The 16,486-nt window shown below is 35.2% G+C and overlaps 1 protein-coding gene across 1 annotated transcript; it reads right to left on the reverse strand.

Moving 5' to 3' along the window:
- Positions 1-4,520: 4,520 nt before the first annotated feature.
- LOC117337941 (sulfotransferase family cytosolic 1B member 1-like) lies at positions 4,521-15,470 on the reverse strand. The gene is made up of 6 exons (XM_033899100.1): positions 15,267-15,470; positions 12,889-13,075; positions 8,365-8,685; positions 7,982-8,085; positions 6,156-6,336; positions 4,521-5,294 (listed from the first exon to the last, which is right to left on the reverse strand). Exons 2-6 carry the CDS (start codon positions 13,058-13,060, stop codon positions 5,179-5,181), a joined length of 894 nt encoding a protein of 297 aa, XP_033754991.1. The 5' UTR covers positions 13,061-13,075; positions 15,267-15,470; the 3' UTR covers positions 4,521-5,178.
- Between the last annotated feature and the right edge of the window lie 1,016 nt (positions 15,471-16,486).

A 16,486-nucleotide genomic window follows, 5' to 3' on the forward strand; every position in this document is an offset into this window, starting at 1 on the left:
TTTTGGGTTTGTACACTTTTTGCTCCTACATCAGCGAGGAGTCCGAGAAGAATGAAACAGCTTTACGTTGCCATTATTCGGATTGTATTTTGTTTTTACGTAATTGTACAATTTCTTTCTTTTCCTTATGTCTACATACCCGATTTAGGAAGAGTGGCCAGCAAAACATCTCCCAGTTTATACTTCTTATTCATGACATATTTTATATGCTCTTTGACATCGCCTGGAACTTTTCCGGGAAAATGAACGCCATCCCAGAATTTAAATTCCATAATTTTTCCATCTGCATCAGTAACCGTTCTTATCTCCATGGCAACGAAGTCTGGTATCCTGACTGTACCAATAAATCATTAAACCAATGAAACAATTTCACATCGGAAGACTGGCAATTGTTTATTACTGCTCACTGTACTTAATAGTCATACTCTTTCCAGGATATCTGGCTGTTGTTTATGTGCAGCTTTAGCAAAAGTTGAAAGCCCTGTATTAGATCTTTTATTTTTCAAAACGCCATAATACACATAATTCTGAGATCAGAGGGGAAAGGAAAACGACATAGTTTTAGCACAATTTTAGCCTTAGATAGAGCTAGACTGACGTGTTAATTTAAGCTTTTTTATGTCAACAGTGGCCTGGATACCACAGAGGGTTACAGCGACGGCCAAGTTATCTCAGACGAAGATCCATGGTGCCTGGTTCGACGCTCCCTGCCTGTTTGACACTTGCTCTTTTTGTTTTGACGGCTTGCGACGAGCCTATCGTATGTTGTTCATTGAGGTAGTCACCGACTACTACAAGGAGACGCCGCCTCGTATTATCCCTGACTGTTCACAGGGCGATTAACCAAGCAAACAAATAAACATTGTTGTAATATTGCTATGAATTGTTGACACAACAGTCCAATAACGACATAAAATGGAAAATATATCATAATGTATACATACATTTGCATTATGTTAAACTTTGTAAATAAAAGTATTGTTTATGCTTTGTTTATTGTTCGTTTTCCAGTTGTATAACTGAGAGAAAATCAAACAAGGTCATGACCATGGGAAAAAACCTCAGAGAAGCCTTCCAGCTTCGTATGGACGACTGTCTTCTTCGTGGTTTCTGCTAAATCTGGGTCAAATGCATTCGTTAGAATATTGATTAAAAAGTTATATGTTTCAATCTAGAATCAACCCAAATAGCTAGCTGTTCATAATATTTATATTCTTTTTAACAAAAGTAAAAAAACTGCATTACAGTTCACATACTTGATACCGACCTCCTTTGTGATGTGTCAGCGGTGTTCACTTGTTCACCCTATGTAAAGGCGTTCTAGTTTATATCACATGATTATCTTTAAATATTTACTGATGAGGTGACAATTTAGATTGACTACGTGGTGTAACATTAAATCTGTGTTAAACTAAGTTGCGACTGACCTGACTTTTATCTTAATATTTTATTATATTTTTGTTTCACCGTTGACAGTTCACCATTGAGATGTGTATGTGCATATTGGAAAACATTTTAACGTATTTCTTTTCAGAAAGTTAAAAGAGAATCGTGAAGTTAATATCAGTACCTCAAAACAATCTAAATGAGCTAACGGTTTACTCTAGATTGATCTATTCTTTGATATCTGGGTTATTGTTAATATTTCTGTTATCCAGCCTAGTTTGTCCATTATCATTCTCAAATGTAGAAGATTAGATTAAAGTTATCAAATGTATTTATTATCCGTGATTGTGAAATCGTCTATTCAGTTCATGGTCAGTATTTCTTAATGCGAATATTTTTTTTATAGCATGGAATTGTAACAAGTAAGTAAAATTTCTATGTAATCCAAGAATGCTGGTGGAAGTATTGTAATAACTTATTATTTTAGTTATCAATAAAGTACTACCTGAGTTTGTGTCTGTATTTTGGCATTATTTGTTTCTCCGAACATAAGTATATGGTTATATGTTCAGGTGTTGGATTTGTGCAATGAAGTCGTAGCTATCAGGTTGGTGGACAATAGCCTGCCACCCAACAAATTTTATTGTAATGATAACGACGCAAATTGTTTTAAGCTACGAGGGCTGATTGATATGTTGTGAGACTCATATTGAAGGATTTGAATTTTGCCGGACATATTGTATTATTTTTCAGCATAATCCCTTTCAGTATCTATGCACTTTTTCCAGCGGTGTTTAAGGGCCTCAATGGCACTTTTATATAACTCCTTTTCTTGGCCGTTCAGAAAGTCCTCCACTGTGTGTATGACGTCGTCATCGGACTGAAAGTGGGTGCCTGAAATAGCTGTTTTCAGTTTTGGAAATACATGTACATAGATAAAAGTCTGATGGAGCGAGATCGGGTGAATAAGACGGATGTTCAATCAATTTAAAGCCACAACTGTGAATGGCAGCAATGGTAGTGACAGACTTGTGAACATGAGCATTGTCCTGATTGTATAACACACCTTTTGTGAGCTTTTCGCGGAGCTTAAGTTTCATCGTTTTCCGTAAATGCCTCAGAAGTGTAGCATAGTATGTGCCATTGGTTGTTTGTCCATTTTGGAGATATTCTATCAGCAGAATACCGTCTGTATCCCAGAAAACCGAGGAAATAAGCTTCCCAGTCTGTGCCTTCTTTGGCGGGGGAGAGCTAGGGTGCTTCCATTGTTTTGATTGTTGTTTGGCCTCGGGGGTAAAGTGTTGGACCCATGTTTCATCCATAGTGATAAATCTCTGAAGAAAGTTGGTAGATCTACCTCAAAACGGTTAAGATTAGCACGCCATAATGTGCGCCTGGTCTTAGTACCCATCAGGCTCATTGCAAGATCCTCGGTAAAAATGGAATGTACTCTTTCCTGTAAAATGCCAACTCTACTGCCTATATATCCTTCTGTGACTCATCTGTCTGTCATAACAATATCATGAAGTTTATTGACCAATTCTAGGGTTGCAACATTTACAGGCCTTCCAGGACGGGGGGGGGGGGGGGGTCATCCTCAAGGCTCTGTCGGCCGCGCTTAAACTCCGCCACCGACCTTTACACTGTAGCATATGAAGGGGCATCTTTCCCTAGTGTTGCTACCATATCATTATGGATATCCTTAGGTATTAAACCTTTTTTATGCAAATATTGGATCACTGCTCTTATACCAACTTTGTTCATTTTGCAAAAGTCGCTGGTCTTGTTCAATTTAGAGTGCTACCTCGTCGATATAAACTAACCAAAGGAGACAAGTCTTGGGGTACACGGCCCTATATAGTCAGAAAATAGTAAGACTTAAAAAGAGCATCATTGAGCACCTCCTTTTAATACGAGGCTCACAACATATCAATCATCCTCGTAAGTCTGGATACAGAGTCTTGGTCACTGGACCGTGACATTGTTTTGCTGTACATTATAACAGGCAGTTACCATTGATGAATAACAAATAATTTCAATTATTATTTTCATAGTAATATTCGTACTACGACATCAAATTTTATCTCACTTTGTATGTTTGATAATGACAAATATTGCCATAAGAGTAAATGCAAATAATTAATTGTATTCTATTTACAAAATAAAGCAGTCGTATTGTAATGAGGTTAAAAAACACGCTCTATTGTAAGAAGAAACACAGAATATATTGATATTTAAACAATGGCATAATAAGATTTACAATGATATTTCGCAACTTGTCTTTAATTGTGAAGTGCGTCTGTGTTCACCTCGGAAATTTTTTTTCATTATGCGTAATTTTTTACAGTTTATAGAGACAAAATTTAGATAAATAAAATTACAATAAATTTTTTTTAGGCTCATTTATGCATCATTTAATTATCTACTTAATAATTATTTATTCGTAATATGTTTGCTAGATGGACATTTTTTCCTTAGTTACATAATTCTTTCGTTTTTGATTGGATGCAGCCATTATAAGCGTCGCAGTTGAACAAACAACATCTATATGTTGTCTGATCGTGCTGATTTATCCAGGAAAAAATCGCTGATTACGTTTGAGAAGTTTTTTCTCAGATTAACAGCTTGGTAGGGCTACTTGTTACGAAAGATTTTAGACCGCAATATGTACATTTAAAATGTGTTGCGTAAATCATCGTTATAAGTTATTAGATTTGTTTGTTTGTTTGTTTGTTTTTGTTTAACGTCCTATTAACAGCCAGGGTCATTTAAGGGCGTGCCAGGTTTTGGAGGTGGAGGAAAGCCGGAGTACCAGGAGAAAAACCACCGGGCTACGGTCAGTACCTGGCAACTGCCCCACGTAGGTTTCGAACTCGCAACCCAGAGGTGGAGGGCTAGTGCTAAAGTGTCGGGACACCTTAACCACTCGGCCACCGCGGCCCCATAAGTTATTAGAAGCATGCGAAATTAATCTATTCTTGTCACAGAAAACTATGAAGTTCTCGTTTGGGATAGCATTAAAATACGCAGACCAAACATTGTGAAACACATGCAGTGGGCGTATTGGGAGGATTTACCTACGATATAGCGAACTATCATAACTACAGATTCAAAATCAAATCACAACGACTCCAGAGCTTTGTTTAGGGGATTTATTCACTGAAGGTTAAATCACAATGTCGCACAAGTTTCATAATCATAACATTATAATTAATTTTTCTTTGTTTTCATGGTAAATACTCAAATGTGATTGGTCGAAAAATTCTTTTCATTCTTCTATGAAAGAAATTCCGAGAATGGCGCGAAAAATGTGACGTCACAATACGACAATTGACGTTGCGTATTGATTTGAGAAAAAGAATCCCATTTAAAACCGGTAAAATTGTACATAAAACATGTTTTAAATTAGAAAATCCTTTTCAAAAATTAATTATAAGCGTTGATGTCAACTATTTTTTAGTTTCATCGGGGTATGAAACAAATTTTGTTTCCAAACTTCTGTAAATCCGCTATGCGGATTCATACAGTTTGCAAACAAAATTTGTTTCATACCCCGATGAAACTAAAAAAAAAATGACATCAATGCTTAAGACGAAATATTATATCAAAATTCTCATTCTATCAAATTCCATCAAACCCTTCATTCAAATGTACATCAGAAACTGTTTATCATTCAAGTAAAATTAGACAAATGGAGAGCAATTCACGTGAAAGTTCACTTCACTTCCGGTTGGTACCACTAGTATGAACAATTCATTCGCCATTTTATCCATGCTTCATATGGTATCACTTTCACGTCAACGTGTATTCAACAGGAAGGTCTATCTTGTCCACCTCCTTCTTCATCGTCATGTCAAACCGTTCGTTCTGCGCAACCGTGAACCAATTCTTCCAGTCCCCGACATCGCCTGAAATATAAATTACTACGTCACAGTCGGCCAGGTAATATAAATTATAACAATATTTAAAAATATTTTTAAAATTCTGTAACGTATTTTAAATAATTCCACATGCTTTTAATATCTTATAATGATCATTTGCTCAGGGTATCTACATACTGCAGTCTAAACCTTCTCGTAACAATGTGTATCGAATTCGATGACATTACGAATGTTTCATATCCTTATCTAATGTAAACCCCCCCCCCCCCCCCCCAAAAAAAAAATAACCCCAATGAAATAGTGGCAACGTGGATTATTCTGATGTGTCGATACCCTCTACTTTAACGATACATGCTATATCCTGAAGAATCTTTTTCACCGACAGGTGGCGCCGCGGTGCCGAGTGGTTAAGGTGTGGTGTCCCTGACACTTTATTACTAGTCCTCCACCTCTGGGTTGCGAGTTCGAAACCTACGTGGGCCAGTTGCCAGGTACTGACTGTAGGCCGGTGGTTTTTCTCCGGGTACTCCGGCTTTCCTCCACCTCCAAAGCCCTGGCACGTCCTTAAATGACCCTGGCTGTTAATAGGACGTTAAACAAAAACAAACCAAAACACGGACAGGTTCCCTAGACAGCCAAACTTCCCTACCTTACAATGCAGTCCAGATGACGTAATATCAAAGTATGTGGTGTTGAGTGTGTATGTCCCTCCTTATGTCAATAAAGTATGTCTTTCGTGGGTAGATCAACCTTTAAATGACCTCAATGAGGTAAAAACGTATACGAACACCCTTTTTTTTTTTTTTTTTTTTTTGACTACTGTCGTAAAGATAAAGACTGCAATAGCATATTTATCACAAAAAATGCAGAGAAGAAAAATATTTGTACCTTTTCTGTAGAAAGGGTTACTACCATCAAGCGAAATCTTTTTATCCGTCTCCGAGATGTTCTCAGTCTTCTCCTTAAACATTTCCTTGAACTCGCATTTACTTGCAATGGCGTCCAACAAAGCAGAGTCATGACCAGTCCCTAAATGGTCAGAAATCAGCTGGACACTTCGTCTCAGATCCTAGTCAAGAGAATAATAAAACAAAATGAAGTTCTCGCTATCACGTTTTGTAAACATTATGCAGTATACAACAACTCGCTGGATATTTATTTTGGCGTCATATTTGATAGCCGCGAATTTGGAAAAAATAAGATCACCACGAATTTAACCAATTATACAGTAAGTTCATGTAGGTACAGAAATATGTATTTTGGTTCATACAAAAGATGTAAAACAAAATGCAATCAAACAGTCGCCATTGTCAATAGGCATGGACACGATATATCAAACGATTAGAAATCCTCAAAATTGGAGTCTTCTTTCCTGAATCAAATGTGTAATTTTTCAGCAAGGCACCCGTCAGTCAATAAAGCGATTGTCATTGATATAGTGATTACAAATTATATATAATAATATAATATTATGTGATTGTATTTGTAATTTTTTGTGTTTTAATAAAGGGGCGGATTGCCTCGAAAATTTTAACAAGCCTTATTGTTCACACTGTTTTAATTACTTCTTTGCTCCATATATATATAAAATCATTCTGAAGAGTCGCCATGACGCGACGAAAGCGCTAACGGAGAGTTTTTTTTTATTTTATTTTACTTATATATATAGCTTAGAAACACAAATGACGAAGGAAGACAACTTTTTGACTCGTGCCCTGACCGGGCCTCGAACTCACGATCTACGGCACCCAATCGCCTAGCCAGAAATATCCGCAGCCTATACCGCTGCGCCACATCGGCGTTCTTAAAAAAGAACGTTTCAATGGCGCAGTGATGGTCGGCCCGATACCCTGACATGATCATTGTGGAAGTCGTCTATAAGATGATATAGAATACCTGGATCGCAATGTATTTACATACATGGATACGAATTGTACATATATTATATATATTTCTCTCGGTACAACTACGACAGGAAATTCAAATCTTTATCTTCGGATCACCAACACATAGTGTATATGATACATTGTGCTAATAAATAGATATAGCTTAGAAACACAAATGACGAAGGAAGACAACTTTTTGACATATATATATAACTTAGCAACACAAATGACGAGGGAAGACAAATTTTTGACTCGTGCCCTGACCGGGCCTCGAACTCACGATCTACGGCACCCAATCGCCTAGCCAGAAATACCCGCAGCTATATACAATGTATATATATATATATATATATATATATATTACACTATACATATAGGATATATAATAATTATATTCCAAATACCTGTTCCCATTATCCCTGTCTCCGTTGTAGATTACAACTGTTGATAAAAACTTACAATACCGATTTTTCAGAGATGCTGTCTGATAAGTACCACAAGAAAGTATTCCTGGTGTGACATGCAGTTAAGCATGCTCAATGCTAGTTGATATGCCGGATGGTTGCCGTTATGTATTTCTGGGTTTGACCTAGATTTATATGGCGGGTGTAGAGGATGAAGCAGACGACGATTATTCCTCGTAATAATCATCATATGCTCTTTATTCTCTTTATCAATATTTAAGTTAATATATGATTTGTTTATTTTGCTTTCGTTTTAAATATTTGAATATAAAAATAAAATTGCGGTTGGTTTACTAAGAAATTTTCCTCTCGTTGTTTATACCGGAGATTATGTATAATCAATATTAAAGAATAAACAAAGTACCTTCTTCATGTCTTCGTAGGATATCAACAATATGGGGTAGTCGGGATTTTCTTTCTTGAACTCTACCCAGGCACTGACATGTTCACACCAAGAGTTGTACGGCACTGTGAAACAGAAATCAGCTAAACTGCCGTATCGTAATAATCTGTTTCATCGTTAACATTTTGTCAGTATCTTATATTCAAAAAAGTTTATTCATGTGATAAATTTAGAAACCAAAATACAGTGATTTATATAATATTAGATAAACAGCGAAGATAAAAAGATAGAGCGACACCCAGAATAATGATAGAAACTTATTTGTTGTATAAGTATCTGGTAATGGTGAGTGGGTAGACTTACAACCATGAGTTCGGTGTTATGTGGACCAGTCCGTCATTTACCTGTGCCCTGCATGTATGTGTCTATAAAGGCGTCCCATTTTCCATTGTAGGTCATCCCTGGAATATTCAAACGCTTCATGAAGGAGTAGTAAGACACGGCGGTATCCTTTGGGTTCCGGTAAACGTAGATTGCTTTGCCTCTCTTTTCTAGGAAATCGCGGGGCACGTGTTTCGGGTAGAAATGTGTTCCCAATATTCGAGGAGATCCTAAGTTCTCTTGTTCCTCTTGTGTGCTGTAATCCAAAGAAACAGGAGACTTCGGGCAGTATTCCGCCTTTCCTGTCAGCAACATATATAATATTTCAAACGTCCAGTGTGTTCCTATAAAACAAGAGACATATCGTCATGGAAATATTTTTTTCAATCCTCTTGGCATTTTTATTGCTTGCTTAGATAATTTGTAAACACAAATAGTTGGTATTTTACTTCCATAGAACTAGTGTATTTTTTTACTTCCATAGATCTAGTGTGATTCTAACTTCCATAGATCTACTGTATCCCTAACTTCCATAGATCTAGTGTATTTCTAACTTCCCATAGATCTAGTGCATTTCTTACTTCCCATAGATCTAGTGTATTTCTAACTTCCATAGATCTATTGTATTTCTAACTTCCATAGATCTAGTGTATTTCTAACTTCCCATAGATCTATTGTATTCCTAACTTCCCATAGATCTAGTGTATTCCTAACTTCCCATAGATCTAGTGTATTCCTTACTTCCCATAGATCTAGTGAATTTCTAACTTCCCATAGATCTATTGTATTCCTAACTTCCCATAGATCTAGTGTATTCCTAACTTCCCATAGATCTAGTGTATTCCTAACTTCCCATAGATCTAGTGAATTTCTAACTCCCATAGATCTATTGTATTCCTAACTTCCCATTGATCTAGTGTATTCCTAACTTCCCATAGATCTAGTGTATCTCTTACTTCCCATAGATCTAGCGTATTTCTTACTTCCCATAGATCTAGTGTATTTCTAACTTCCATAGATCTAGTGTATTTCTAACTTCCCATAGATCTAGTGTATCCCTAACTTCCATAGATCTAGTGTATCCCTAACTTTCCATAGATCTAGTGTATTCCTAACTTCCATAGATCTAGTGTATTTCTAACTTCCCATAGATCTATTGTATTCCTAACTTCCAATAGATCTAGTGTGATTCTAACTTCCCATAGATCTAGTGTTTCCCTAACTTCCCATAGATCTAGTGTATCCCTAACTTCCCATAGATCTAGTGTATTCCTAACTTCCCATAGATCTAGTGTATTTCTAACTTCCCATAGATCTAGTGTGTCCCTAACTTCCCATAGATCTAGTGTATTCCTAACTTCCATAGATCTATTGTATTTCTAACTTCCCATAGATCTATTGTATTTCTTACTTCCCATAGATCTAGTGTATTCCTAACTTCCCACAGATCTAGTGTTTTCCTAACTTCCATAGATCTAGTGTATTTCTAACTTCACATAGATCTAGTGTATCCCTAACTTCCATAGATCTAGTGTATTTCTAACTTCCCATAGATCTAGTGTATTTCTAACTTCCATAGATCTATTGTATTTCTAACTTCCCATAGATCTAGTGTATTCCTAACTTTCCATAGATCTAGTGTTTTCCTAACTTCCATAGATCTAGTGTATTTCTAACTTCACATAGATCTATTGTATTCCTAACTTCCATAGATCTATTGTATTTCTAACTTCCCATAGATCTAGTGTATCCCTAACTTCCATAGATCTAGTGTATTCCTAACTCCCATAGATCTAGTGTATTCCTAACTTCCCATAGATCTAGTGTATCCCTAACTTCCATAGATCTAGTGTATTTCTAACTTCCCATAGATCTAGTGTATTCCTTACTTCCCATAGATCTAGTGTATTCCTAACTCCCATAGATCTAGTGTATTCCTAACTTCCATAGATCTATTGTATTTCTAACTCCCATAGATCTAGTGAATTTCTAACTTCACATAGATCTAGTGTATCCCTTACTTCCATAGATCTATTGTATTTCTAACTCCCATAGATCTAGTGAATTTCTAACTTCCATAGATCTATTGTATTTCTAACTCCCATAGATCTAGTGAATTTCTAACTTCCATAGATCTAGTGTATTCCTAACTCCCATAGATCTAGTGTATTCCTAACTCCCATAGATCTAGTGAATTTCTAACTTCCATAGATCTAATGTATTCCTAACTCCCATAGATCTAGTGAATTTCTAACTTCCATAGATCTAGTGTATTTCTAACTCCCATAGATCTAGTGTATTCCTAACTCCCATAGATCTATTGTATTCCTAACTTCCATAGATCTATTGTATTTCTTACTTCCATAGATCTATTGTATTCCTAACTTCCATAGATCTAGTGTACTCTTAACTTCCATAGATCTAGTGTATTCCTAACTTCCCATAGATCTAGTGTATTCCTAACTTCCATTAAATCTAGTGTGTACCTAACTTCCCATAGATCTATTGTATTTCTAACTTCCCATAGATCTATTGTATTTCTTACTTCCCATAGATCAAGTGTATTCCTAACTTCCCATAGATCTAGCGTTTTCCTAACTTCCATAGATCTAGTGTTTTCCTAACTTCCATAGATCTAGTGTATTTCTAACTTCCATAGATCTATTGTATTTCTTACTTCCATAGATCTAGTGTATTCCTAACTTCCATAGATCTAGTGTACTCTTAACTTCCATAGATCTAGTGTATTCCTAACTTCCCATAGATCTAGTGTATTCCTAACTTCCATTAAATCTAGTGTGTCCCTAACTTCCCATAGATCTATTGTATTTCTAACTTCCCATAGATCTATTGTATTTCTTACTTCCCATAGATCAAGTGTATTCCTAACTTCCCATACATCTAGTGTTTTCCTAACTTCCATAGATCTAGTGTTTTCCTAACTTCCATAGATCTAGTGTATCCCTAACTTCCATAGATCTAGTGTATTCCTAACTTCCATAGATCTAGTGTACTCCTAACTTCCATAGATCTAGTGTATTCCTAACTTCCCATAGATCTAGTGTATTCCTAACTTCCCATTAATCTAGTGTATTCCTAACTTCCCATAAATCTAGTGTATTCCTAACTTCCCATAGATTTAGTGTATCCCTAACTTCCCATAGATCTATTGTATTCCTAACTTCCCATAGATCTATTGTATTCCTAACTTCCAATAGATCCAGTGTATCCCTAACTTCCCATAGATCTAGTGTATTTCTAACTTCCATAGATCTATTGTATTTCTAACTCCCCATAGATCTATTGTATTCCTAACTTCCATAGATCTAGTGTAATTTTTACTTCCATAGATCTAGTGTATTCCTAACTTCCATAGATCTAGTGTATCCCTAACTTCCCATAGATCTAGTGTATTTCTAACTTCCCATAGATCTATTGTATTCCTTACTTCCCATAGATCTAGTGTATCCCTAACTTTCCATAGATCTAGTGTATCCCTAACTTCCCATAGATCTAGTGTATTTCTAACTTCCCATAGATCTAGTGTGATTCTAACTTCCCATAGATCTAGTGTATCCCTAACTTCACATAGATCTATTGTATTCCTAACTTCCCATAGATCTAGTGTATTCCTAACTTCACATAGATCTAGTGTATCCCTAACTTCCCATAGATCTAGTGTATCCCTAACTTCTCACAGATCTAGTGTATTTCTAACTTCCCATAGATCTAGTGTGATTCTAACTTCCCATAGATCTAGTGTATCCCTAACTTCACATAGATCTAGTGTATTCCTAACTTCCCATAGATCTATTGTATTCCTAACTTCCCATAGATCTAGTGTATCCCTAACTTCCATAGATCTATTGTATCCCTAACTTCCCATAGATCTAGTGTATTTCTAACTTCCATAGATCTAGTGTATCCCTAACTTCCCATAGATCTAGTGTATTTCTAACTTCCATAGATCTAGTGTATCCCTAACTTCCCATAGATCTAGTGTATTTCAAACTTCCATATATCTAGTGTATTTCTAACTTCCATAGATCTAGTGTATCCCTAACTTCCCATAGATCTAGTGTGATTCTAACTTCCATATATCTATTGTATCCCTAACTTCCATAGATCTAGTGAATTTCTAACTTCCCATAGATCTATTGTATTCCTAACTTCCCATAGATCTATTGTATTCCTAACTTCCCATAGATCTAATGTATTCCTAACTTCCATAGATCTAGTGAATTTCTAACTTCCCATAGATCTATTGTATTCCTAACTTCCATAGATCTATTGTATTCCTAACTTCCATAGATCTAGTGTATCCCTAACTTCCCATAGATCTAGTGTATCCCTAACTTCCCATAGATCTATTGCATTTCAAACGGCAAACATTTTTTTTCTTATAAAAGTACTCATATAGGCATACTTACTCAAAAATCAGTAACACAAGTTCTTCAATTGGTATGGTAAGCAAATGTCACAATATATAAATAACATATTGACATGTTGCCATTATTTCTTCATTTTTGTACCTGATATCCACATACCTGTTTTTGGGAACGTGGCCAGCAAAACATCCCCTTGTTTGTATGTTTTCCCCAAGACATATTCTATATGTGTTTTGGCATCGCCTGGAACTTTCCCCGGAAAATGAACGCCATCCCAGAATTTGTAAACCATGACTTCTCCATCTGCATCAGGAACTTTTCTGATCTCCATATTAATGATAATTTGCTATAACGAAATGTGACGATGATAACATATTATAAACAAGATTTTTAATGGGTTTACTTGTATATAGGAAATTCACTATCAGCAGGAATTTTTTTTTTTTTTTAAGTTAGGTATTTTCTTTCCTTGGTGGATACGGAATGTTGCTTGTTGCATAAAAAAATAGCGTTCATATGAATTGCCATGAAACAAAGAACAATAGATCGCGAATTCTTACAAATGCAAAAAAAGCTTGCTAATTCCTACAAATATAAAAGAAAACGTTGACAATTCCTATGAATACAAAACAAAAGGTCGCCAATTCCTACAAATACAAAACAAAAGGTCGCCAATTCCCGCAAATACAAAACAAAAGGTCGCCAATTCCTACAAATACAAAACAAAAGGTCGCCAATTCCCGCAAATACAAAACAAAAGGTCGCCAATTCCCGCAAATACAAAACAAAAGGTCGCCAATTCCTACAAATACAAAACAAAAGGTCGCAAATTCCCAAAAACACAAAACAAAAGGGCGTCAATTCCTACATATACAAAACAAAAGGTCGCCAATATCCACAAATACAAAACAAAAGGTCGCCAATTTCTAAAAATACAAAACAAAAGGTCGCCAATTCCCGCAAATACAAAACAAAAGGTCGCCAATTCCTACAAATACAAAACAAAAAGTCGTCAATTCCTACAAATACAAAACAAAAGGTCGCCAATTTCTACAAATACAAAACAAAAGGTCGCCAATTCCCGCAAATACAAAACAAAAGGTCGCCAATTCCCACAAATACAAAACAAAAGGTCGCCAATTCCTACAAATACAAAACAAAACGTTGACAATTTCTATGAATACAAAACAAAAGGTCGCCAATTCCTACAAATACAAAACAAAAAGGTCGCCAATTCCCGCAAATACAAAACAAAAGGTCGCCAATTCTCGTAAATACAAAACAAAAGGTCGCCAATTCCTACAAATACAAAACAAAAGGTCGCCAATTCCCGCAAATACAAAACAAAAGGTCGCCAATTCTCGTAAATACAAAACAAAAGGTCGCCAATTTCTACAAATACAAAACAAAACGTTGACAATTCCTATGAATACAAAACAAAAGGTCGCCAATTCCCGCAAATACAAAACAAAAGGTCGCCAATTCCTACAAATACAAAACAAAAGTTCGCCAATTCCCGCAAATACAAAACAAAAGGTCGCCAATTCCCACAAACACAAAACAAAAGTTTGCCAATTCCTACAAATACAAAACAAAAAGTCGTCAATTACTACTAATACAAAACAAAAGGTCGCAAATGCCCACAAATACAAAACAAAAGGTCGTCAATTTCTATAAATACAAAACAAAAGGTCGCCAATTACTACTAATACAAAACAAAACGTCGCCAATTACTACTAATACAAAACAAAATGTCGCGAATTCCCACAAATACAAAACAAAAGGTCGCAAATTTCTACAAATACAAAACAAAAGGTCGCAAATTCCCACAAACACAAAACAAAAGGGCGTCAATTCCTACAAATACAAAACAAAAGGTCGCCAATTCCCGCAAATACAAAACAAAAGGTCGCCAATTCTCGCAAATACAAAACAAAAGGTCGCCAATTCCCGCAAATACAAAACAAAAGGTCGCCAATTTCTACAAATACAAAACAAAAGGTCGCCAATTCCCGCAAATACAAAACAAAAGGGCGTCAATTCCTACATATACAAAACAAAAGGTCGTCAATTCCCACCAATACAAAACAAAAGGTCGCCAATTTCTACAAATACAAAACAAAAGGGCGTCAATTCCTACAAATACAAAACAAAATGTCGCCAATTTCTACAAATACAAAACAAAAAGTCGTCAATTCCTACAAATACAAAACAAAAGGGCGTCAATTCCTACAAATACAAAACAAAAGGTGTATAGTTTTTTGTTTTGTATTTGTGGGAATTGGAGATTTTTTTTTCGAGGTTTTGTTCTTTTGTTTTGAATTGGCAAACTTTTGTTATATATTTTTGGGGAATTAGCGATATGTAAATACGAACAAATACAAAACAAAAACCTATCACTACAAACAAATACAAAACAATAGGACAAAATTTTGGAACGAATACTACAATTATCTGTTGTATTGTTATATTTCCTGTTTAAATCTGGATCACCAATGCTCTATCATTACCTATACACTGTCGTAATCGTTACAAACCTTGATATGACTTGGATGGATCACAACCAGGGTATTCTGTACTTATAGCCGAAAGCTGACGCTGTCGAAGTGTTCTCGTCGAAGTTTCCAATCTAAAGTGAAAACGTTGTGATTTGCCTTGTATTATAACAATTGAGCCAGATTCTGACAATCGTTTGTGATGTGCTTGAAGTGTGCAGCTGCTCACGTCGATGAAAGATCGTTCTTGTTTATGACACGTGTCGACCTTTAAATCTTTGTTGGCGAGGTGAGAATGTGGATTGTTGATAAAACGTAGACACCCAAGCGAACGCGGCTGTGTGATAGCCACAGGGAATTACAGGCCAGTCATCTTTATCTGCTGAACAGACTATATATGAATTTATTACAAGCATGTTGTTGTCGAGTAACATATGTACAGATTTTAATGATATTATAAAGTTTTTTGTGACTCTTCATCAGCAATTGCCGTTTCACAGGGGTGTATAGATACAATGACTGTAAGCATAAGTAATGTTATAGCGGTGATAGTGATCTCGACTTAACTTTTATTACATAATTATTACATTATGATTACGCTATGATTACATTATTAATACGTTTACATCATTATTTCATTATTATTACATTATCACTACAATAACATTATTATTATATCATGATTACGTATGATCACATTATTAATTCGATTACATCATTATTTCTTTACTATTACATCATCAATATAGTATTACTACAATAACATCATTATTACATCATTATTACATTATGATTACGCTATGATTTCATAATTGATAGGATTACATCATTATTTCAATATTGTTACATTATTAATACATTATTATTACAATAACATCATTATATATTACATCTTTTTTCCATTATTATTACACTTTAATTACATTATTATTACAATAACATCATTGTTACATCATTATTACATTATTATTACACTATAGTTACATTATTATTACAATAACATTATTATTACATCATTATTACATTATGATTACGCTATGATTACATTATTAAAACGATTACGTCATAATTTCAATATTATCATTACATTAAGTCATTATTACTACAATTAAATCATTATTACATCATTATTACATTATGATCCCATTATCATTATAAATCCATGCGGTCGATGCTACCTTTGTATAATCTGAAGTTTTCTGATGTTTTATGGTCGTTTTGGGATTAACCATCCCATAGCATACATCTTTAAGGCACTTAAA

Source organism: Pecten maximus, chromosome 11 (genome assembly GCF_902652985.1).
Source record: "Pecten maximus chromosome 11, xPecMax1.1, whole genome shotgun sequence".
NCBI classification, from domain to species: Eukaryota; Metazoa; Mollusca; class Bivalvia; order Pectinida; family Pectinidae; genus Pecten; species Pecten maximus.

Coding starts and splice junctions, on each gene's coding strand:
- LOC117337941 (XM_033899100.1), bottom strand. CDS start 13,060: ATGGAGATCAGAAAAGTTCCTGATGCAGATGGAGAAGTCATGGTTTAC. Junction 6,337..7,981: donor CCTACGAAGACATGAAGAAG/GTACTTTGTTTA, acceptor TCTCTTGACTAG/GATCTGAGACGAAGTGTCCA. Junction 5,295..6,155: donor TAACCCTTTCTACAGAAAAG/GTACAAATATTT, acceptor TTTATATTTCAG/GCGATGTCGGGGACTGGAAG.